The following is a 23,348-nucleotide window of genomic DNA, read 5'->3' on the forward strand; positions in this document are numbered from 1 at the left end:
TACTGATTCCTTGTATATAGAATAAGAGACAAGAAAATCAAGGCTAAGAAATCCAAGTCAATAACTTAAAAATACACAGACAACACAAATTTAAAAATAGTGAAGAGTAAGAAATGATTCTGAGAATATAAAACAAAAGTGACAGAACTAGAGTCTTGTGATCTTTCTAGTTCACCATACAGCTTTCAGTCGAACATAGTGAGAAGGAGCAAGTGAGAAGGACAAATAACTTGTTTTATATGACCAGAGGGACTGAAACTGATTTTCTATCTGTTTTCCTATCGGGAGCTAGGGAATAGACCATACTTACATGTAGACAAGGCAAGTACGAAAGAGTCCAGCTAAAGTTAAATGGTTAAAAAAAAAGTAGACTCTGCTCCAACTACTTTTTGTGTGTGTGTGTGTGTGTTTTAGATGAGGTCTTGCTCTGTTGCCCAGGCTGGAGTGCAGTGGTGCAATCACAGCTCACTGCAGTTTCAACCTCCCAGGCCCAAATGATCTTCCCAACCCAGCCTCCAGAGAAGCTGGGACTACAGGCATAGGTCACCATGCCTGGCTAATTTTTTTTTTTTTTTCTCGCTCCAGTGAATTCTCATTAGTTCCTGGAAGGGTGCAACCTTGTTGGTGGTAGAGGTGGGAAACAGGAAGGTAGATGAATTAAACTGTAAATCTGTCTTGACTTAATAGCTTCTGTTGACCTTGTAACCCTATAAAAGTTCAGTATAATTTGTTTCTAGAAAAATCTTATCCCAAGAAAAGGGCAGAATCTATCACCTAGATTCACATATAATTCAGAATATCCTGTGAAAAGTAGAATTTAAATTAGCAATTCCAGATGCTCTAACCTAAATTGCAAATTCTATAATTTTCTTTAATATTTATAAAAAATAATTAAGGGAAAGGGCTCAGTAAATAAGAGGAATGACTTACAAATTGTTGATTCTATTGGGCCATAGATGTAGTGGGTTTCATATCGAGTTGATAGAACATCAGTGCCAATCTTTGCAACTTTGGCCTGGAGAGAAAGGAAAGTTAGAGTGAAATAATAGAATACTGTGTAAATACCAAATAATATGTAATTATGTGTGTATGCAATTTTTTAATGGAGTCTTACAGGTTAGTCACTGTGCTTAGCCCTTGATTTTGAGTTTCAAGACTCATAACAACCCTATGAGGTGGACAGTACTATTTCCTGGTTTCTTGCAACTGGTGAAGCCGGAATTCAGTTCCTGGTTTTAACAAAACCAAAGCCCATATATACATATATACGTAAATATGTAAATTACTAGGGATGAAAAAAAGTCAAATTTACTAGTTATTTGGCATTTGAAGATTAAAAGAAAATAAATGGTTAAATGAGAAACTTATTTTCAGTAATATATGTGGTAATTATGAAGACTTGGCCGGGCACGGTGGCTCATGCCTGTAATCCCAGCACTTGGGGAGGCCGAGGTGGGTGGATCACGAGGTCAGGAGATTGAGACCACCCTGGTTGGCATGGTGAAACCCTGTCTCTGCTAAAAATACAAAAAATTTGCTGGGCATGGTGCCATGTGCCTATAGTCCCAGCTACTCGGGAGGCTGAGGCAGGAGAATCACTTGAACCAAGGAGTCGGAGGTTGTAGTGAGCCGAGATCGCGCCACTGCACTCCAGCCTGGCGACAGAGTGAGACTCCGTCTAAAAAAATAAAAATAAAAAAATGAAGACTTAAATATGCTGTCAATTATATACAGTAATGCCATATCTCATTTTGTGTTTCTACCCTTCCTTTTCTTTCTCTCTCTCTCTCCTCATTCTTTTCTTTTAAAATATAAAATATACATTATTTTCCTATCAATATTTTTTGGCTTCAGATAATTGTCTTTTCTGATGATTTCTCCAGTTTCTTCCATGTTTTACATTCCTTGGTCCCTAACAGGCTCATATTGCTACAGGATCTTCTCTACTCATCTGACTTCAGCATACCAAGGGAAGAAGGGCGGTTGACCGTTCTTTAAAATAGTTGTTAATTAGGGTATCTCTTTCAGAATGGCATTTTGTCATGACTTTTTAATACACATTAGTGTTTTGTGTTATGAGAGTGATTGTCAGAATGAATTTTAATGGAATATAGTTACTAACATATTAGCACTTACAAATAAAGATTTTTAAAAGATGACATGTATAATGTATATAACCAAGAATTTTTCTTTTTCTTAATCAATTTAGTTGCTATGCAAAGAACTCTCATTTTACTCAAAGTGTTTTTTTTTGTGGATATGCATTTTTTTAACCCATAATGTCATTTTCCTAACAGTGGATTGAAATCACAGTGCTGTACATTTGTATGCATTAATTGAACTCATGCACTCAGATTATCACATAGATTGGATAATAAATGACTATGGGCCATATATTGCTGGTATGTTTTCTTTGTTGTATATATGGAGATGATTTTAATGACTGATTCAGACCTCTGCTCCAATTAACATTAAATGCTGTTGTGCTAAACACGATGAACTGAGGTCAAAATGAAAATTGTAACCTTTTAATTTTAAAATATTTTATGAGGCAGTATTTGGACCACAGCTGTTACCAGAAGTGCTATATTTGCCCATCACCATGGGATCTGGGCCACTAAACTTTTTCTGTTTTATTTATTTTCTTCTATAGCAATTCAAAATATTTATCCCTCTATCCACACATTCACTCTGTTACTTCCTGTGATTTATTGGAACCCATATGCAGACTTTTTCTTTAAGCTCACATTATCAAATCAGTTTTTATTAATAAAAGGTGCTTAATGGACCGTAGTTTTGGAAAGATAACATAGTGAGGAAGCTTCACAAACATTTATAGTCTTCTTTGGATAGTAAAAGAATATAATTTCCAAGTTTATCAGGAGGATAAAAATACAATGTATCTTCTTAAATCTGATATCTGGGGGGCAGGACTAGTGAATGTCTTTGCAGTTCTGTTAGGCTTTTTTCACGCATGGTTTTACCGTACGACCCATGGTAACTCTTAAACCCCACAGGGAACTGTGTCGTAATAGGCTTCTATTGTGCCTTGCATAGACATTTCTTCCCGATTTGTTTTTCCTCCTGAGAATCACATTAAGAGAGTTTATTATCTATATACTTTTATCAATGAAAAATTAAAGATCATGATTTTAACTTCAAGGCAAATTTCATTAGTTCTTTTCTTTGACATTAAAATGTGAAATTCTTTCAACATACCCTAGTTAATGAAGAATAGACTGAAAGTCAATGGTGGTGTCGATGCATTAAGCACAAACTTTTGTCTACGTACCAAGTCCTCGTGGTTAGGTGGCAGTTTTGACGTATATCCATAGGGAAACAATAGCATCTGGGAGTAGGAATGGAAGGTGATGTAAGCCTTGATTTCATTCAGGTGGCTTCTAATGAAATCAGTGACAGCTTTCGTCTCTTTCTCGGACTCTGGTGCAGAGCCCCGATAGTTATCTGCACATGGGTCATTGGTATTAGGAATGGCTGCAGAAGACATAAGTGGATGAGACCATAGTCTGCTCCCCATTCATACAGCTCCTGCCTTTTCTAATGTATTATAGATTCACAGAATGGTTTAAATGTTTTTGCCTCTCATGTTTACAGGGCTGCTTCAATGTCCCTTGTGTCATAGTCACTACAGATTAACATTTCACACACATGCCAGATTGTAACAGACTTAGCCCACTGGAATATTCTGAGCCTTGTTTATTTCCTTGTCCTTTCCCAAGGCCACAGGAATAATAAATCAGAAGCAGCCCACGACTTGGAGCCAGATAGACTCCAGTTCTAATTCAACCCCAGCTCCAACGTGCTGGGGGCTGGTGTGAATTACCTTCTCTGGGCAGAACTTTCTTCAGCCTTTTTCAGCAGAAAGCTCTCAATTAGGGATAGCCGCTGCTATTATCATGTTCATTATGGCAGAATACAGTTAAAAGCTCAGGTGATGTTTTCAACAAAATTAGGCACAGAAGAAATATATAAATTGGGGCAATGGTAATTTCTCCTTGAAACTATGCAGTGATAAAGTCATAGTTGTGTAGCAACTAAAGCATCGTCTGATGTAGCAGGCCTCTGCTTATCATATTTCCATTATACTTTTTCACTTTCTTTGCTCCAGATGACTCTTTTCACTAAATATCTGAAAAACTATCTCTATGTTGCTTTTAACCACTGACATTTCTCACATCAGGAAACAGAGGAATCTGAGGTCTTTATTCAGATTATCTGAATTTTTGTACATTTGGATTGTGCTTAATTGTTAGCAAACTAGATATAGTAAGTAAGAGATGGTTTGATAAACAGTCTGTTCCTCCTCATTTCCTTCCACACAGCAAAACATCCCTCAATGGTAGTGATGATTGTCTTTCATGTTACAGATGCAAAAGTTAACACTCACTCGAAGCATAACTATTTTTACTGAATAAGTAGGTGTTTTAGTTAAGTTTGGGGCCTAAATATTCCTTATAGCAATTTTCCTTGATAGCAAGTCTGCTACTCACAGTCCCATGAAGCATTAAAATTCCTGTTGAGGTCAGTGCCGATGCATTTGGAGTTTTGGTTCTTGGAACGATTTTTTCTCCACATGCGGTTCTGCCAGATTGAATGATGTAAGTGTTTACACAAGATCAGTTTGCATTTTTCGATTTGTTCATTTCAAATTCTCTCTGCAGGTGTCTGCAACTTTATTTGAAATCTATCTAGTTAACTTGAGGCCCTTTATTATAAAAAGAAAAAATATTGTTTTCTTATAATTTGTAATATTTTCAGAATCATGGTTTTTAATATTATATCCTTGGGCTTTGATGAAATAATTCAGTTAATTTTCAACACCGTTGTTTAGTTCTCAGTATTAGAAGATGACTAATGGTGTTCTGAAATTAACCATAATTCAAATTATAACTTCATTAGCTTTTTCACCATATATAGATTCAGATATAATGCAGGTCAAATTTTTACTGTTGGAGCATTATTTGCAGAAAATAACTTGATGTGACAGTATCTGTCTGAGAGTTCTTATTTAGCAAAAGCAGGATAATGTACTGTGACAAGACAAATGGGTATCTGCATCTCTCTTTTATTTCTTTTTTGATACAATGATTCTACCTCAAATTCTATTCAAAATTGATGAAATACAAAGGTTTTTGTTTTAAAATCAATTAATTGACTTTATTCTTAGCTAGATATGCCATATCATATAATGCAATCATACATTTCCTCTGTAATTACTACTTTATTTCATTTTTCCACATAACTAGCTTCAGCAGCAAAAATTTTGTGCTATTTCAAGGATACCTACGCAACCAAGAAATCATACTTAATTTGAAACTGAGATTTTAAAAAATATAATTTTCTGAATTAGCATTAACTAGTTACCTAAACCCTAAGCTGAATGCATAACAATGTGTATTAAAGCCAGTAAATAATATCTAAATGCAAACAAGAGAGTAGAGAGCAGTACCTTTGTCCATGACCAAATATATCCATCAACATTGAACACAGGAAGAATGTAAAAATTCATTCGGTCCAAGAGTTTGGTCATAATTTTGTTTCTCCTATAAGTTTTGGTTGCCTGTAGGAGGAGAAAAAAATTAAGCTATTCGTATGAAGTTTAGCTATTATGTGGAAAGTTGTGGTTATAATAGTAATAACTTGAATCACTTCCCAAGATCACATGCTTTCAAACATATTTTCCTTAAAATGAACAAAAATAAACAATCCATGTAGATTACAGGGGAAAAAAAACCTAACTTATTTAGACTAATGACGTTAATGGAAATGAACAGTCTTTAAAGGAGCATTTAATTATCGAGACCTGTAGTGTTCTAAATGTAGCATGAGGGATATGTTTCATAGAAAGATTGGAAGCCAAATGGAAAATTTGTAGTACTACTTATTTTTAATTGATTCTCTCACATCCTTTACGTAAATATAGATTGAGTCTGTAAGCACAGGAATATGAAAAGATTGGAGAGAATTTGTGAGATAGTTATAAGCAGGATTAAATAAAAAATTTGCATTAATAAAATATCCAAGAATTCAGAGATTGAACAACTTTTTTTTTTTTTTTTCCATATCTCACTGAAATTTCTCTAATCACATGCACTTTCTGTAGCTACCTAAAATCTCTCTCACCACTCTTGGGAAGTCCCTTCCAGGTGTATCTGAACTGAAGACAAGAGATTTTTTGTAGACCTGTGATGTGCATTCCTTTATGTGTTGAGTAGGGAGAGCTCTTGGCCCTCATTTGGGAGAGCAAAAATAACTACAGGTTACTTCCTGGTGGATTCTTTTCTAGAAAAAGTATCTATGCCCAGAAAACCATTGTTATACATATTTCACCAGTGCAATATGCAAAAGCTGACAGAAAGAGAAAATTAAAATATGATTAGGAGTCAAAATACATTGGCAATAGAGTGAAAGGAAATTGAATATATAAACTAGATGAACCTTTTAAAAAAGTGAATTATAGGCCTGGTGTGGTGGCTCATGCCTGTTATCCCAGCACTTTGGGAGGCCGAGGGGGGCGGATTACTTAAGATCAGGAGTTGAGAACAGCCTGACCAACATGGCAAAACCCCGTCTCTATTAAAAATACAAAAATTAGCTGGGCATGGTGGTGCACGTCTGTAGTTCCATGCCTGTAACTACCTTGGAGGCTGAGGCAGTAGAATCACTTGAACCCAGAAATTGGAGGTTGCAGTGAGCCAAGATTGCACCACTGGATTCCAGCCTGGGTAACAGAGTGAGACTCTGTCTCAAAAAAAAAAAAAAGAAAAAAAAAAAAAAAAGTGAGTTATTTTACACTCAGAAAGGAAACTTACATATGAAAATTCCAAGTACATGTGTGAACAATGTGTTATCTAAACAGGAATTAAAATTAAATATCTATGTTTTGATCTCACTGAAGAAAGGTTACATTTGTAGGTTATGTGAAGGTTGTTTCAGATTTTCCATACTTGACTATACGATAAACTTTCATATGATAGCCCAAGAAAAGTTTGACTTTCATAAACTCTTAGCTTGAATTTAAGAATTGTTTGAAGGGAAGGTGTCAATTTCATAAAAACTGTAATTATGAGTAAAATTTGGAGCATTTCTTCCCTGACAGCACCAAGTGTGGGCTCTTCTAGCTAAGTGGAATTGCGTGTTTGGAAAGGATGTCGCCACTCAGTGAGGTGCTGGAGACTTGGCAGTCAAAGGAGAATTGGGAGAGTCTTCTGATTCACTTACCTGATAGACAAACCACTGGCAGAATGCTGGGGAGACCCATTCTCGTGCGTGAATGCCACAATCCATAAAAATAGCCTTTCTTCTTCCTTTCTTTTTTCCAATCTATTTAAAAATAAACTTGAGATATTGTTTTGAACAAATTCACACATTGATCCCTTCTTGACCAATAACTCATTCATATTCTCAAAGCAATTCTTTCCCCTGTCTATTGTTGAATAAGAACCATGTATGCACATATTGTTCTCAGAAGGGACCACAGGATATATCCTTAAATGTCTATCCATAATTCATAATCTATTATAATGTATATTTTTCAAAAAATTTTTCTAGTGTCAGGGCAGCTGGTAGGATTTTGAAAAAAATTTATGGTCCATTGTTTTTATTTTATTACTAACGTCCTGTGTTCTGAGAAATTGATTATAAAGTCACTTTTGTTTCTGCCATTTCCTTTTGTTTTTCTGGTTTTGTAAACTGGGGGTATTTACCCTGGAGTGGAGAAGATCTTGTGTTGTGTTGGAGTGGGGAAGGGAAATAGTACTGGTTACTTGAATGACTGCCATTTTGAAGAGAGTGCAGATTTGTTTTGGGTGATTGGAGATAATGAATGAATGGGGATTCAGGATGTGGATGGGCTTCTCACTTGTTAAGTAGCTGCTTCAGGGAGCAGTATCTTTGGATGTGCAAAAATCCAGCAGCAACAGAATGGAAATTGTTGGCTCTATTATAGGGAACCCTCCAGCAATACAGGGTTGAAATGCCTAACATACTGTTCTACAGTCCTATGAGGCTATGATATTTAAATTCCTTTCATGCCATTCATTCATCAGTTTCACTGCATTTTAAGGGGTGAGGGTTTTTTATACCAGAGACATCACAGACTCTTGTAATAAAGCTGTGGGATGAAATATTTGTTTACGTTTGTCCCCTGTGCAATCTCTGACAAATGTTTATCCAGACACTTTCTTGGTTCCACCAAAACCACCTGTCATTTCTATTCTTTAATGGATGTCTAGAGCTTAAATATTCTTTCAGAGATAATACATATTGTCTCAAAAATAGCTCAGTAGTGTTACAAAGTAACTTTTAAATTCATGTTTTTGAACAATAATAAGAATTAGTGGTTCTTGAATTATTTTTACCTTCAGAACATATAGTGGATTATCTTCAACAGTAGATCCAATTTTAATACGAGAGACCATTTCAGGATGCTTATCCATCATCTTTTCAGTCCAAGCCACAATCTTAACAGCAAAATCAATTTTGAGAAATTAGAATAAAAGAAAACAAAATGACAATAAATATTAAGGGTAATTAAAAAAAAGTACAGGCATTTTATACTGTACCTTTTCCCAGTTGTTGTATTTTGCATAGCTGTGCCTGCCTGGGATATCTTCTTTAACATCAAACTGTTTCTCAATCTCTTGTTGTAGATCATGAATCAAGATTCTGTTTGACAGGGGAATGATGAAATACATGTTTTATCATGAGAAAGGAAAACACAGTTATCTTTCATTTGCAGAAAATTTCTCTTCCTTCTCCTGTATCTTTAATCAAGTTTGCTCTGTTTCTTCATTATTCTCCTCTAGCTATCTCCTTTAGACATGTCATGTGTCTGGCTTCTGATCTCCCCATTTATCTAGAGCTGTGCTGAGCAGTACGATAGTCTCTAGCCCCATGTGCCTACAGGACATGTGATGTGGGGCTTGTCCAAGAGTAGATTGCTGTATGTGTAAAATATATACCAGAGTTTGAAGATAGTATAAAAATTATATAAATTATCTCATTAATAAGTTTTATACTGTATAGAATAAATATTTCTATTTCAGATATATTGGGCTAAAAAATGTATTGCTAAAGTTAATTTTACCTGTTGCTTTTTACTTTTTTAATGTGTCTACTAGAATTTTAAAATTATGCATGTGGCTCGTATTGTACTGCTATAGTACTCCCCATCCTTCTCCAAAACACACACACATCTACGTCCACATAAACACAGGCAACAAGGGATACTTTCATGCACACATCTACAGACCATACCTTATAATTTCACACCTTGAGAGTTGGGAGAAACTTGAATAATAATGATAATTATAATAGTAAGCAAGTACTTAGCACTTACCTTGTGCCAGGCATCGCTCTGACCTCCGTATGTACATTATTAATTCATTTAATCTTCATATGAGATTATTATGCTTATCTTCAGATGAGAAAAATGAGGTACAAAGTGTTGAAATAATGTGCCTATAGAAGATGTATCTAGAAAATGGCTAACAAGATTTGGAGGGGGTAAAATAAGAGATGGGAAAAATCACTGGAAGACTAATGTTGAGGGTCAAGAGGCTTACACCTTATCATCCTATTTTCTTTATCTTTTTCTTTTTCTTTTATTTTTGAGATGGAGTTTCACTCTTGTTGCCCAGGCTGGAGTGCAATGGCGTGATCTCAGCTCACCACCATCTCCACCTCCCGGGTTCAAGCGATTCTCCTGCTCTAGCCTCCTGAGTAGCTGGGATTACAGGCATGCACCACCACACCGGCTAATTTTGTGTTTTTACTAGAGATGGGGTTTCTCCATGTTGGTCAGGCTGGTCTCGAACTCCTGACCTCAGCTGATCCGCCCGCCTCAACCTCCTGAAGTGCTGGGATTACAGGCATGAGCCACTGTGTCCGGCCTCATCTTCCTATTTTCATCTCTTTCTGAGCCGTCTCATGTCATCATTTTATGGAGTCTAATGGCTGTAATGGTCACCTGATGGTCACTCATACTTGAATCTCCAGGTATAGACTCACCTCTGAACTCTAGGCTTACACATCCAACTGCCTACCTGAAGTTTTCACTTGGATTCAGCTATCCATATGTGTAATACAGGCCAGGTACAGCTTTATACACATTATTTAATTAACCTTGTCAGTATTATCACTTTACAGATGGGGAAGTTAGTGCTCAGAAGGTTTTAAATATTCACAGTTTGTATGAGGTGGAGTTGGGAATTTGAATACAAACTGCCTCATTTCAAGATTTATTTTTTAAAAATGTCATCTTCATCATATATGAAAGTATTTTATTTATTTTGTCTGGGGATTTTCTATTTGCTTCATTAATCTATTTTCTTATGCCTTAGTAGAAACCAAATCATATTTAATTACAGTAAAATTTAATACCAGATCATGTATCTTATTCTTTTTTTCCAAAAATTTTGACTAATTTCACCTATTTTAAATAAATGTCTTGGCTGGGCATGATGGTTCACACCTGTAATCCCAGCACTTTGGGAAGCCAAGGCAGTTGGATCACATGAGGCCAGAAGTTTGAGACTAGCCTGGGCAACATGGTGAAACCCCGTCTCTACTAAAAATACAAAAGTTAGCCAAGTGTGGTAGCCGGCACCTGTAGTCTCAGCTACTCGGGTGGCTGAGGCATAAGCATTGCTTGAACCCAGGAAGTGGAGGTTGCAGTGAGCTGAGATTGCACCACTGAACTCCAGCCTGGGTGACAGAGGAGACTCTGTCTCAAAAAAAAAAAAAAAAAAAAAATCTTATCAGAATCATTTTAGGAATTAGAATCATAAGAAAAAATGGGATTTTTGATAGACATTAAATTATAAATATAAGAATTTTATTATTAATAACAGATCATAATCTAGTTGTATCTTTTTGATTCTTCAGTAAAATGTTATGTATTTTGATTGCCTATATATATATATATATATATATATATATATATTTATTTTTTGCCAGTTTTGCGAGTGACTTTTTTTCTCACTACATTTTTGAATTGGTTATTACAGTATTCATATATTAAAAAACCATTTACTTTGATTATACTTAGCTATTTTATTAGATTAAAAAACTATCTTTTTACTTTTAAGAATTTTAGTTATGTCTTTAGGGTATTTTCTGTGTTATTTCTTCTGCCAGTATCTATACTTTCTAATTTTCTTAATAACTTTCTTTTTTTCCTTGCTGTTTTGCATTGGAAAACTCTCTGAGCTATGATAAATAATAGTAGCCATAGAGGGCATTCTTTTTTTTTTTTTTTTTTTTTTTTTACAGGAAAACTTATCTTTCACCGTTAAGAAAGATGTTGAATGCCACTTTGAGATTAATATGGCAGTATCAATTTATATGATCAAATTATTGTCCATTGATGTATGACTGCATTAAAATCTATTATTAGATTCCTTAATATGTTAAATATTATTTAACAGCTGTAGGAGATTTACAAATACCCTCACAAAAAGCCTTGTTTGTCTTATTTTAGATAGTGTTCTAAAAATCTTGTTTAACCTAGAAGGAATGCATTGGATCTAGGGAAAATGACGTGCTGAAAGCAAGCAGTGAGTGCACTGTTATCAGTAGGTGATAGCTGACAGCAAAAAGAAAAAAAAAACAAAAACAAAAACAGAAAAGTGAAAAATCTCCCTAGACAGAAGGACTTAGAAAACATGGATTAGTGGTCTCATAGCACAGTATGAAAATTCATATTGATAATGATAATTATTTACCCAAAGGTAAACCATATTCAATATACTCTATTTTGCAGGGTGGAAAATTATCATTTATAATGGGAATGTTTCAATAAAGATGTTAAAAAGAAAGGATTTCTTGAAGTTGTACTTGCCTGAACAATTTTCTTATTTGGCTTATCTCATTTCTCATTGACTATATAAATAAAGGAATTACTCACCTTCTGGTAATGAAATGCACATGTATTTTTTTTTTTTTTCTGCTGTTAGCAGTGAGTCCTGGATGCAGGAAAATGTCTATTTTTTAATATTCATTCTAGTCTTTGAGACAATATCATGTACTCTTTCCATCACCATAAATCTTATCAAATAAGGAAGCAGTGAGTGACCTGTGTTCAGACCTTCTTGGGTTCCAACCCCAGTTCGCCTACATAATACTAAATGTGATTTTGGGCAGCTTAGTTACCCTCTGAACCTCAGCTTTCCAACCTTTACAATTGCGGTGACCAGGCTTGTGGTGAGAATGAAATGAAGTAAAACCGGAGTGCTTGGTGGCCTCGGGCTCCCATTGAACTTCAGAATAATAGTGAAGTTGGGTCACAAAATCGACCACCATCTTATAGTCGTAACACGTTTTTAAAGCAGGCTTTGATGGTATGTAGATGTTTGACTCTTTGATTTCTTCAATTTCTTACAATAATGAGCTATGACACTGACACTGCTGAGCTCCCCTCTACTTGTTGGTTTCTCCTTGCTGATTGACTGACTGATCTGAGTTCTGATGTGGAACGCAAATGCCGTATTCCCCTAATTAGAGTTTATTTAGCACATGGGACCAAGTACTGCTCATGAATATTGATTCCTATTAGCAGCACTGACAAGCACATCATTATGTACATTATGTATATTATATCTAACTCACTGTATGCTTTGCTTTTGACTTATGATGAATCTAGGATTTCTGAGAAAATAAACTTGTGGCAGCAATTTTGGAATCAGGTGGAGCGTGTTGCACTGAAACTCACACAAAGCCTGGGAAGGTTTGAAATTATATTTTGGGTGATCATTACAGACATAATTAATTGCTTTAAACTCTAAAGAGGGCACATGGCTTTTGCTCCACCTGCATTAATAGAAGTGGAGGAACCAGGCAGAAGAGAACTTTTATGGTCCCAGAGGTTGATTTGTAACATAAGGCAGTATTAATTAGTCACAGGAAGCTTGTATCTAAGAATATTTTTAGACTTACACATATCAATTTAGCTCTCGTGATAACAACAGCATCAAAAACACACACACACATATATACACACAAAAAACAGTGTGAGTTGAAGTTCAATCTTTCCACAAATGATGCAGCTGCATGAGAACATCAGAAAGGTGCCAGGTTGTTGCTGATAGGGACTAGAAATTAAGGCTGGAAATTAAGAATTGGAGCCAGATGTTATTTTCACGAGCCCTTTCACTAACCAGCAGCCAGGCATAAACAAATGAAAACAAATTACTTTTTCTCAAATATTATTTTGTGCTCCAAAATTTGCTTAATTTGTTTAACAAAATTCCTAAATATAGGTGAAAGGATAAATAATTATCACTGGGGATTGAATAATACAAATGGTTAATGTTTACTGAACCTTCTTTATGCGCCAGGCACTTTTCTCGGCACTGTATTTGCATTTTATCACTCAGCATGATTAACTGGGTACCATTATCAGCCCTTGTTTTTATGAAGGTTTGGTCAATTTCCAAAATGGACACAACTGTTGAAATACAGAAGTTGGGGCCGGGCGCGGTGGCTCAAACCTGTAATCCCAGCACTTTGGGAGGCCGAGACGGGCGGATCACGAGGTCAGGAGTTCGAGACCATCCTGGCTAACACGGTGAAACCCTGTCTCTACTAAAAAATACAAAAAAAGCTAGCCGGGCGAGGTGGCTGGCGCCTGTAGTCCCAGCTACTTGGGAGGCTGAGGCAGGAGAATGGCGTAAACCCGGGAGGCGGAGCTTGCAGTGAGCTGAGATCCGGCCACTGCACTCCAGCCCGGGCGACAGAGCGAGACTCCGTCTCAAAAAAAAAAAAAAAAAAAAAAGAAAGAAAGAAAAAAAAAAGAAATACAGAAGTTGGAATTTGAACCTGGAGGGTCTCACATCAGCACCCTAGCTTTGAGCCATTGTGCAATAGTGCCTTCATCACTGGAGTGAAATCCTTGGGTATTGCCGTCAGACTCTACTCTCCTTAGTCTACGGAGGTTGGTGCATGGTTGGCCCAATCAACCAACACTCATGGAAGTCTGTGTCCCAAGATCAGGGAGCAAGTAAGAGGTTCAGAGAAGAGATGAGATAAATTTTACTTTGACAGTTTCAAGGCTCCCATCCTTTGCTGCTTTTAGAAAGCAGCAAAGAAGGACTGGAGAACTGTGGGCCAATGTATGTGACCATCATAGGCTCTGGTGTGTGTGTGTGTGTGTGTGTGTGTGTGTGTGTGTGTGTGTGCGCGCGCGCGCATGCGCGCATGCATGTGTATACACTGGGGAAAGATGTTTCAGGAAGGCAGAGTCACTGTCAGGTTGCCTTATAAATGGGACTGGATTCTCCTGATGCCCACATTACGTCAGGATATGGTGCTATTCAAAAAGCATGGTTTCAGGTTTCTATAAGATTCAATATCCTTCTGGTAACTCCCTAATTTGGTTACCACACATCAAACTCTACACTTACTGACATGGATTTCCCAAGGCTTGAGGAATACTACTCATTTATTCACTGGGAGGAAAATGGAGCATCTGGTGATAGCCTCTAGTTATTTCCTGTTTCAGTGTATGTGTGTGTATTCATAGAAGTAAAGGCAGACAGAAACTTTATGATCCCAGTCAATCTTCATGAAATGCCTATGAAATAGGTTCCATTATTATTCCCATTTTATAGATGAGGTATGAGGTAAAGCAAAGTTAAATAAATTGCCAATGTTAAATACCTAATGCATGGCTTCAATGGGACTGGACCCAGATAGCCTTGCTTCAGAACCTGCTTTCCTACCTTCCACACTCCTGTTTGTCACATGACCAATTGTAACTTCAACATTTGTATCATGTAGCATGTTTTAGTATAACATGCATGTTATACTCTTAGGTAAGTAATATGTAAAAATGTGAAGCAGAAGAAAAAAATGAATGACACATTAGAATGATTTGATTGAAACATTTGATAGGGCTGTGTATATCCATGGAATATGAATTTGTATCTGACTGAACATTATTATTAGGCAGATAGACATTAATATGAGGTGTTGATTATCACTGTGTCAGTCTGGCATAGATCTCTTGTGCATTTCTCACATGATCTTATATGGATCCTAGTAAGATTTTACTTAATTGTACCATTTGAGTTTTCTTATTATATCAATAGCTGTTTTCTGAGTTACCTTTCATTAACAACTCTTTATTTTCTAATTTTAACCTTTTATCAAAGAAAAGACAATGTTAAAAATTGACTATCTAAAATGTAAACAATGTTAAAAACACTAGGATTTTTAACTGCTGAATCCAAGTATAGTGTCTGCCCCAAACTCAGTCCAATGGACATGCTTTCCCTTTGATATTTGTTCTCCAGTCTGTTTGGGTTTGTTAGTATATCCATGTTGTTTGTTTTTTGAACTTGGACTTTTATGATTTTATAAATAAAAAAGGAAACAAGTATGTTACTTTAAAATAAAATCTGACTTACTAACTTAATTTTCTAAAAATTAAAAAAAAATCACACAGATACTTTAAACTAAATAGTGGTTGATATACACTATCTAATAAAGGGTGTCTAAGTAAATCATTGTGTCAAACCAGCCTTGGTTTAATTCAGCCTGGTGCTTGGGTCCGACCAGATGTTTCTGTTCTTAGAACTCTTTTCTGTTCTTAGAACTCTTCTGTTACTGACTGACACCAAGCAATACATATAATTAATATGCAAATAAAATTATCTATATAATTAGTACTTGGAGACAAGATTTTAAATAGTTCTTGCCTACACAAATCAGTATATATATTTATATTTCTGAGGGAGGTAACTAATTATGTGGCTCTCCCATAACTGTGACTGATTTGGGCTACTTTCTAGAATTCATGTTTTAATTTGATAAAACCAATTTTTGTAGGTAATTTAACACTTTGGTTCTTGATGTAGATAGCAAAAAACTCCTTTGTCATAAGATAAAGTGAAAAACACACTAATTTGAAGATCTGGATTTAGACATCTAGTTGAATGAGAATCATTTCAGGCTAGCAGAGGCCTAGAGGACCAAAGGAGAAAAAGGTTGATGTGAGCTATTTGATAAATTGGAAGGATGCTAGCTGCCTGCCTAGGTGTCATACAGTGATTTACTCCACTATCCATGCTCATGCCAAACAACTAGCTTTTCTAGATACATTTTCTACATTATAACTGCATTATAGGGCTATTAAGGAAAACATAATACCTAATTCTTTACCTTGCTGTTCAAGCCAAATTATATAAAATTTGGCCACACTACTACTTTATTTTAGCTTGGGCTGAATGCTTTGTAAGAATTAGTTTATCATAGGAATCCAGACCAGGTCTATATTTCTGAAGTAAAGTGAAGAGTGTAATAATTTAGGCACATACACTAGGAAGTTGGCAATGAAGTGAGTGAATCAAGAGACACAGTAGTCTGGGCGTGGTGGCTCACGCCTGTAATCCCAGCACTTCGGGAGACTGAGGTGGGTGGATCACAAGGTCAGGAGATGGAGACCATCCTGGCTAACACGGTAAAACCCCATCTTTACTAAAAATACAAAAAATTAGCCTGGCATGGTAGCAGGCGCCTGTAGTCCCAGTTACTCGGGAGGCTGAGGCAGCAGAATGGTGTGAACCCGGGAGGCGGAGCTTGCAGTGAACCGAGATTGAGCCACTGCACTGCAGTCTGGGTGACAGAGTGAGACTCTGTCTCAAAAAAAAAAAAAAAAAAAAAAAAAAAACAAGCCAAAAAAGACACAATAACCAGGGGTTATTTAAGATAGAGGGTTGATTTCTTTTACATGAAAAAGTCAATGCATTATCTGAACCTTAATGTAAACAGATAATGTAATACAAATTTCCGCAGTCTTGTAGTTATATTTTCGAAGTGTCTAAGTTTAATGATGCAATTTATAAAAACACAGAAAAACCTATATCAGTATATTAATTTAAAAGAGTGAAAAAGTGGTATCAATTTTGAATTACGTATTTTCAATTTGTTAACTTTTACATTTGTACCACAACCTTCTTGAAACAGTAACAAAACTGAAAAACAGTCATCAATAACCATCACAAATAATAGAATGTTACCTTTAAAGCCATGAATAAGAATGTTTTTTGCTTGCTTGTCCTATGTATGTGATTTTTAAATTTCAATAGAGTTTATATTTATTTGAGATATTGTAGCAATATCATAAATACAATCAAGTTATGGTGAGCAGTAGTAAATCCTGCTCTGCACTATAACATCACTGACATCAATAGGATCTTTCTTTGTCTCAGCCAGAAGCAGACCTTTTGAGTTAAAGCACCAAGTCAGGTAACAGAGGTATAAAATGGCAAGTTCCAAAAAAAAAAAAAAAAAAAGTGAACTAGTGTTTAGCAGTGTTTTGACAACGAGGGTCTCAATAAACGGGAATCCTGGCATGACGTGGCCTGGGGAAGTTAAAATTGGACCCCTCTGTACATGAAACTATGAAATGTTTGAAAGTATAAAAACACATTTTCTTTCTTTCTTTTCTTTGTTTTTTTTTGAGATGGAGTCTAGCTGTGACGCCCAGGCTGGAGTGCAGTGGCGCTATCTCGGCTCACTGCAACCTCTGCCTTCTGGGTTCAAGCGATTCTTCTACCTCAGCCTCCCAAGTAGCTGGAACTACAGGCACATGCCACCATGCCCGGGTAATTTTTGTATTTTTAGTAGAGATGGGGTGTCACCATATTGGCCAGGCTGGTCTCTAACTCCTGACCTCATGATTCGCCTGCCTTGGCCTCACAAAGTGCTGGGATTACAGGCATGAGCCAGCATGCCTGGCTGACACATTTTAATTTCTAAATTATGCATTGATTTATGATATTCATTGCTGGGCTCCCTTCTCGTTCACTGCCCAGGACCCAGACTGTGCATGGCCCATGGTTGCTGCTTAATATATTCAAATTTTCTCTTATTTCTCCGTGGGGCCAGAATGACTCATTTCTGCATCTTTGGCTATTTGAGATTCTTTTCTCTTTGATTTAAACCTTATTCGACTGCTCTGCTTGTGCTTTCTCTGAGGAAGAATTTTTTTCATAAAGAATTATTTATTGCTGTATTTCTGACATACCAATGGTTTTTGTTTTTTTGGTCTCCTTTTATGTATCAGGAAAATTCAAATACGTAAAAGGAGACCAGTACCAGTAGCTCATGAGCTCTGGGCCGATTACCTGTCGGTAGTGATGGCGTGTGGCTAACCCATTCATGCCTGCTCATGTGGGCTCCGTGCCTACGAGGGGCTGGTTTTGGAGATGGTAGATATAGGTAATTGTTATTATTATAGCTAAGAGCAAATGTAAGGTAGATGTTGAACTGCCAAGTTTGATTCTATCACCTCTGTAAACAGGCCTCACTAATGTGTTTGGAAGTAGCTGTGATCTGTATCTTACAGAAAGAGCTTCTGTTTTGGGGGGCCCAATTAAACATAGTTCCATTGTAATACTTTCTTCTACTTCAAGGCTCCCAAAGCTTTGAATATCCAACACATTTCAATATTTGCCAAGGACTTACTCATAGTGCATTTTATTTTGATCCAAGGCAGACTGGATGGCTTGGGATTCCTTCTCACTAACTCGGAAATCCACCGTCATATTAGCAGCTACGTGGTGGGTGGCACCTGGATACCAGAAGTCAAGCTGCAGAGATAAGCTCAATGTTAGTCAGAGTTTATTTGCTTACCCCACACATATTGATTAAGAAATGATCGTGTCTCATACTCTGTGAAAGGAATTTGGGGCTCAGCATAGCTAAGATATAGACCCTTCTTTTAATAAGCTTATGGGATTTTTGCAAATATACTTAAGAACTGTTGAATATTAGGGAGGAGGAAAGAAACCTTCCTAGTGCCTGATCACTTTTTTTTTTTTTTTTTTTTTAGGACTTCAGGTCTATCAAGTTAAAAAGAATGGGCAGCTCTTTTGGTTAATTTTTTTCTTCCACAATTTTGGGGTTGAATGGAATCACAATTCATCTAGCCACAGAATCTGGCTGTAATTGGAAATTTAAATTAAATATCTGGTTAGTTAGTCCTCAGAACCTGGTGTCCCTATAAGCTCTGGAAATCCTGAAAGTCTTGTATCCGACAGTCGGTATAGTCCCCCAGGAATGTCATTTTTCTAGCAATATGTCCTTGGGCAAGTTACTAGGATTCTTTAAATTTTAGTCCTCTCTCCTAAAATAATGGGGCAAATGAGAGTTCACTGGGAAGTGTTGTGAAGATTGTGAAATAGGTCTGAGGTCTGGGGCATGAAGACATTTAACAGGTGCAGAAGTTTTTTTTCCTTTCTCTTCCTCTAGCTGATAATCTCAAAAATTTGGTATATGACCTCAGAAGTATAGCATTCAGATCAAAATAACTTCGAGGCTGGGCGTCGTGGCTCACGACTGTAATCCCAGCACTTTGGGAGGCTGAGGTGCGGATCATCTGAGGTCAGGAGTTCGAGACCAGCCTGATCAACATGGAGAAACCCCGTTTCTACTAAAAACACAAAATTAACCAGGCGTGGTGGCACATGCCTGTAATTCCAGCTACTTGGGAGGCTGACGCAGGAGAATTGCTTGAACCTGGGAGGCAGAGGTTGCAGTGAGCTGAGATCTCGCCATTGCACTCCAGCCTGGGCAACAAGAGCAAAACTCCATCTCAAAAAAGCCCAAAAAACAAAACAAAAGCAAAAACAGAAACAGAAACAAACATTGAAAAGATTCCAGTTCTTGTGGTTCTTCAAAATCATACTCAATTGTGAAACTAAATGAAGTACAAGTCCCCAGCCTGGGAAATGTGAAGGAAAAGCTCAATTTCCACTCCTGCTTGTGCATGTATCCAGGTCTGCCTGGCTGTTTCTTAGTTGAGACCCCCTCTACCTCTAGGTCAATCAAGTGACAATATGAGGCTGCTATGACCCAACCAATGTTTGTTTATTTTGATCAAAAAGTTACAGTATGAGTTGGACATATGAGAGATATAGTGTGACGCAAAGGCAAGTTAGGCAGAGCCAACTTATCAAAATAGACATTTCTTTGTTCTAGCAGGGTAATGTGCCGCAGGAGCTTAGAGCTTAGTGAACTTTCATTTATTAAGCACAAGGCCCAGAGCTGGGTGCCACAGTTGTAGAGACTAATAAGGGACTTTTTAGACGCGAAAGGTTTGGTGTGGAACACAGTCAGACATTCATGTTTCCCACATGTTAACCAATGCCAGAGGAAGGATCTGGTGTTCTAGGAGCACAAGGAGCAGCCAAAACTGAGTCATGAGAGTTGATGAACAGAAGAGACTTCCTGCAGGAGACACTGCCTGAGTCGGATCATGAGAAATAAGTAGGACTTACCCAGGTCAAAATGGAGAGAAACATATTCCTCATGAGAAAAGGTGTACAGGGCCACGGTGGGTGAGATTTTGGTGTTTATGGGGCTTGAAGGGTGCGGAAGAAGGTGGATGAGCAGGATATTGAAGAGGTTGTTAGTTTGGCCGATCATAAAAGGTTTTGAATGCTATACGAATACCAACAGAAAATGCTTCTGACCGGGCACGGTGGCTCATGCCTGTGATGCCAGCATTTTGGGAGGCTGAGGAGGGTGGATCACTTGAGGTTGGGAGTTTGAGACCAGCTGGGCGATGTGGCAAAACCCCATCTTCACTAAAAACACAAAAATTAGCTGGGGATGGTGGTGGGCACCTGTAATCCCAGCTAATAGGGAAGCTGAGGCAGGTGAATCACTTGAACCTGGGAGTCGGAGGCTGCAGAGATTGCACCACTGCACTCCAGCCTGGGTGACAGAGTGGAACTCTGTCTCAAAACAAAAACAAAAACAAACAAAAAACACATCTGTGATGCTTAATATAGCAGGCCTGCTTCTGAGTGCTGCCAAAAGCTTATTTAGTCTTTGAAGCAACCCTAGGAAGTAGGTATGATTATTATCCTCATTTTATAGAAGAAGAAATGGAGACCCAGAGATGTTGAGTAACTTGCCTAAGGCTACAGAGGTAGTGTAGAGCTTGGATTTGAATGTAAGCATTTGACTTTGAAGAGAATGCTTTTTCCATACTAGGCTGCTTCTCAGCAATGACCCTCAAATGGAGAAATGCAATTGTCAAGTTTTAGAGTGAGCAATCAGGTTGCAATGCAGAGTTGGCTTTGTGGGTGGCAAGACTAGAACCCTGATTGCTAGCTAAGGGACTATGGAAATTGTCCTTGCAAGAGGTAGAGTGAACATGAAGTTGGCAGTGGCAGTGGAATGGAGGGCAATGTGTGGATCTGAGAAACATTTGGGAGTTAGAATAGGCAGAGCCTTTGATTGATTTGATGTAGAGATAAGAGTGTGTTCTACTGGAATAAATCCCAGATCTAGTTCTGGGTTTAAATCTGATGTGTAATCTTGGTCATTTAATTTTTTGTCTTTGCACTTTAGCTCTTCTGTTTCAAATGAGTTACATTATAACCCTGACATCGAGAATCTGTAGGTGAATTTGAAATGACATATGTAAGGTGGCTTGCACAACGTATTTAGGAGCAGCTGAATACATGATAAAATTATTTTAGACTGTTGGATTTTAAAGGATTGATCTAACTTTAAAAGTCTTATTTGAAAATGTACCTACTCTTGGAGAGGGTCACATCTTGATATTTGCCAATGCCTCAATGTTTTTAGTTAGTACTCAAAGAGAAATTATGGCACCAGAGGAGATGAGGGTGAGAGTGGGGAGAATGGAGAGGGAATGGCACCAGTAGGCAAGAGAAAGATGCCCTGATAAGGAGGCCAAGAACAGCTCCTGATTTCACAGTTTTACCTTGAAAAAACTGGTGTTTGCAAAGCTTTTGGGAGGAAAAACAGAAGTGGTAGTCGTGGAAACCAAGACCAAAACCAGAAGAGATGAAATATTGGCCATTGGCTGAATTATCCAGATAGCTCCTGCTTTCCCCTTATGTTCAATAGTCTTTTGTAGTCTCGTGGGCATTAACAGTAAAATAAGAAGAAGCATATTTTAGAGAACAGTAAGAAAAGATAAAATATCCCTCTAAATGCTTACCTCATTGGTTTTGGCTAAGTCCTTTATGATGTCTGCTTGTTTTTTATCCTGGGGCTTCACGCGGAACAACTTCTCCCTTTACAAAGGCAAATGAAAAAAAAAAAAAAAACAGTGAACTGTAAGGAAACAACCTTTAATTCTCTTCCCACACAGAGACTGGAACACAGGAAGTAAGATTTACCTGTCAAAGCGGACAGGAGCAATTGCAAGAGTGGTAGCAATCAAACCCACGGGCAGGATGAGCCGCATGATTCTTCTTTGCCTGCCTTGAGACCCTCTGGCAGTTTTATGCCTCAGCCCTTATCTTGATGAGCAGCTGATTTCCTCTTAGGGTTCTGTTGCACAAACTGTTCCCCTTCTTTGCCCACACTAGGTTTTTTTTTTTTTTTTTTTCCAGCTGGGGAGGGAAAAACACTAACCCACCAAGCCCATGCTACTTATCTACCTTTTGCAATAGGAGTACCCATTTTACAGACACAGGATGGGGAGCAAATGCCTTTAGCAAATAACTTGGTCAAGGTAACAGAGAAAGTATGTTCACAGAGCTGGGGCTTACCAGTTCTGTCTGTTCTAAAATACTACTCTACCATTCTGCTTGAATTGAATGATAGAAGAAATCAGTTTTACAATTTGCACTTGGAGACTGAGAAGAATTTGGGTATCTGGCCATAAAATCTTGGTGAGTGGTTTGTAATAATGTAAAATATGTTTTTGAAGCTAGAATGTAAGCTGTGAAATTAAAAACTTTTAAATTATAAAATATAAACATACTAAACATGCTGTAAGTACTATGGCAAACATTGAAGTGTTCACTGTTTAGATTTTACAGTGATAACATTTTTGTTACATTTGTCATGTACTTCTCTTGGTGAAGAAATAAACACTAAAGACCTAAAGCACTGCCCTAACTCTTTGCCCCTTCTCTTCTCTTTGTCCTCAGAGTCGACCCCTATTTCTAAGGCAATTTGAGGATTCTTGAGAGGAAGAAAATAGTCAATGCTGTAATGTTTATTAATTGGACACTGTCTTCAGAGCCTGGATGCTGTAATTGCCAAATAATGCCTTTTGAAAGTTGAATTAATGAAAGCCACCTATAGATCATTTAAAACCATCTCTGGCGGGATCTTTAATCTTGAACACAACTTGATTAATTATGGGAGAATAACACCTTTACCTAGAATCATAGGTAACCTAAAAGAGTAAGTGGATTTATCTAATCAGATAACTTATTAGAATTTCCTTTTTGAAAACCACCTCTTCACATTGACAAATGTAGAGCTGACTGCATAAAAAACTTCTGAGAGTCATGCCTGTGTATTATCAAAATAGTGCGGTTGGAGACACG

At 37.3% G+C, this 23,348-nt stretch overlaps 1 protein-coding gene across 1 annotated transcript in view; it reads right to left on the bottom strand.

The window, feature by feature from the left end:
- The window catches only part of CPA3 (carboxypeptidase A3), a 32,527-nt gene extending 10,229 nt beyond the window's left edge, over window positions 1-22,298 (bottom strand). Inside the window, exons 1-10 of the mRNA XM_010375060.2 lie at window positions 22,185-22,298; window positions 22,004-22,079; window positions 18,490-18,614; window positions 8,586-8,688; window positions 8,382-8,483; window positions 7,243-7,344; window positions 5,471-5,581; window positions 4,512-4,602; window positions 3,293-3,495; window positions 931-1,015 (exon numbers count right to left, since the gene is read on the bottom strand). Of these exons, the coding sequence (XP_010373362.1) occupies window positions 931-1,015; window positions 3,293-3,495; window positions 4,512-4,602; window positions 5,471-5,581; window positions 7,243-7,344; window positions 8,382-8,483; window positions 8,586-8,688; window positions 18,490-18,614; window positions 22,004-22,079; window positions 22,185-22,252 (1,066 nt within the window). The 5' untranslated portion in view covers window positions 22,253-22,298. The remainder of the gene's footprint in view (window positions 1-930; window positions 1,016-3,292; window positions 3,496-4,511; window positions 4,603-5,470; window positions 5,582-7,242; window positions 7,345-8,381; window positions 8,484-8,585; window positions 8,689-18,489; window positions 18,615-22,003; window positions 22,080-22,184) is intronic.
- Between the last annotated feature and the right edge of the window lie 1,050 nt (window positions 22,299-23,348).

This window comes from Rhinopithecus roxellana, chromosome 1 (genome assembly GCF_007565055.1).
Source record: "Rhinopithecus roxellana isolate Shanxi Qingling chromosome 1, ASM756505v1, whole genome shotgun sequence".
Lineage (NCBI taxonomy): Eukaryota > Metazoa > Chordata > Mammalia > Primates > Cercopithecidae > Rhinopithecus > Rhinopithecus roxellana.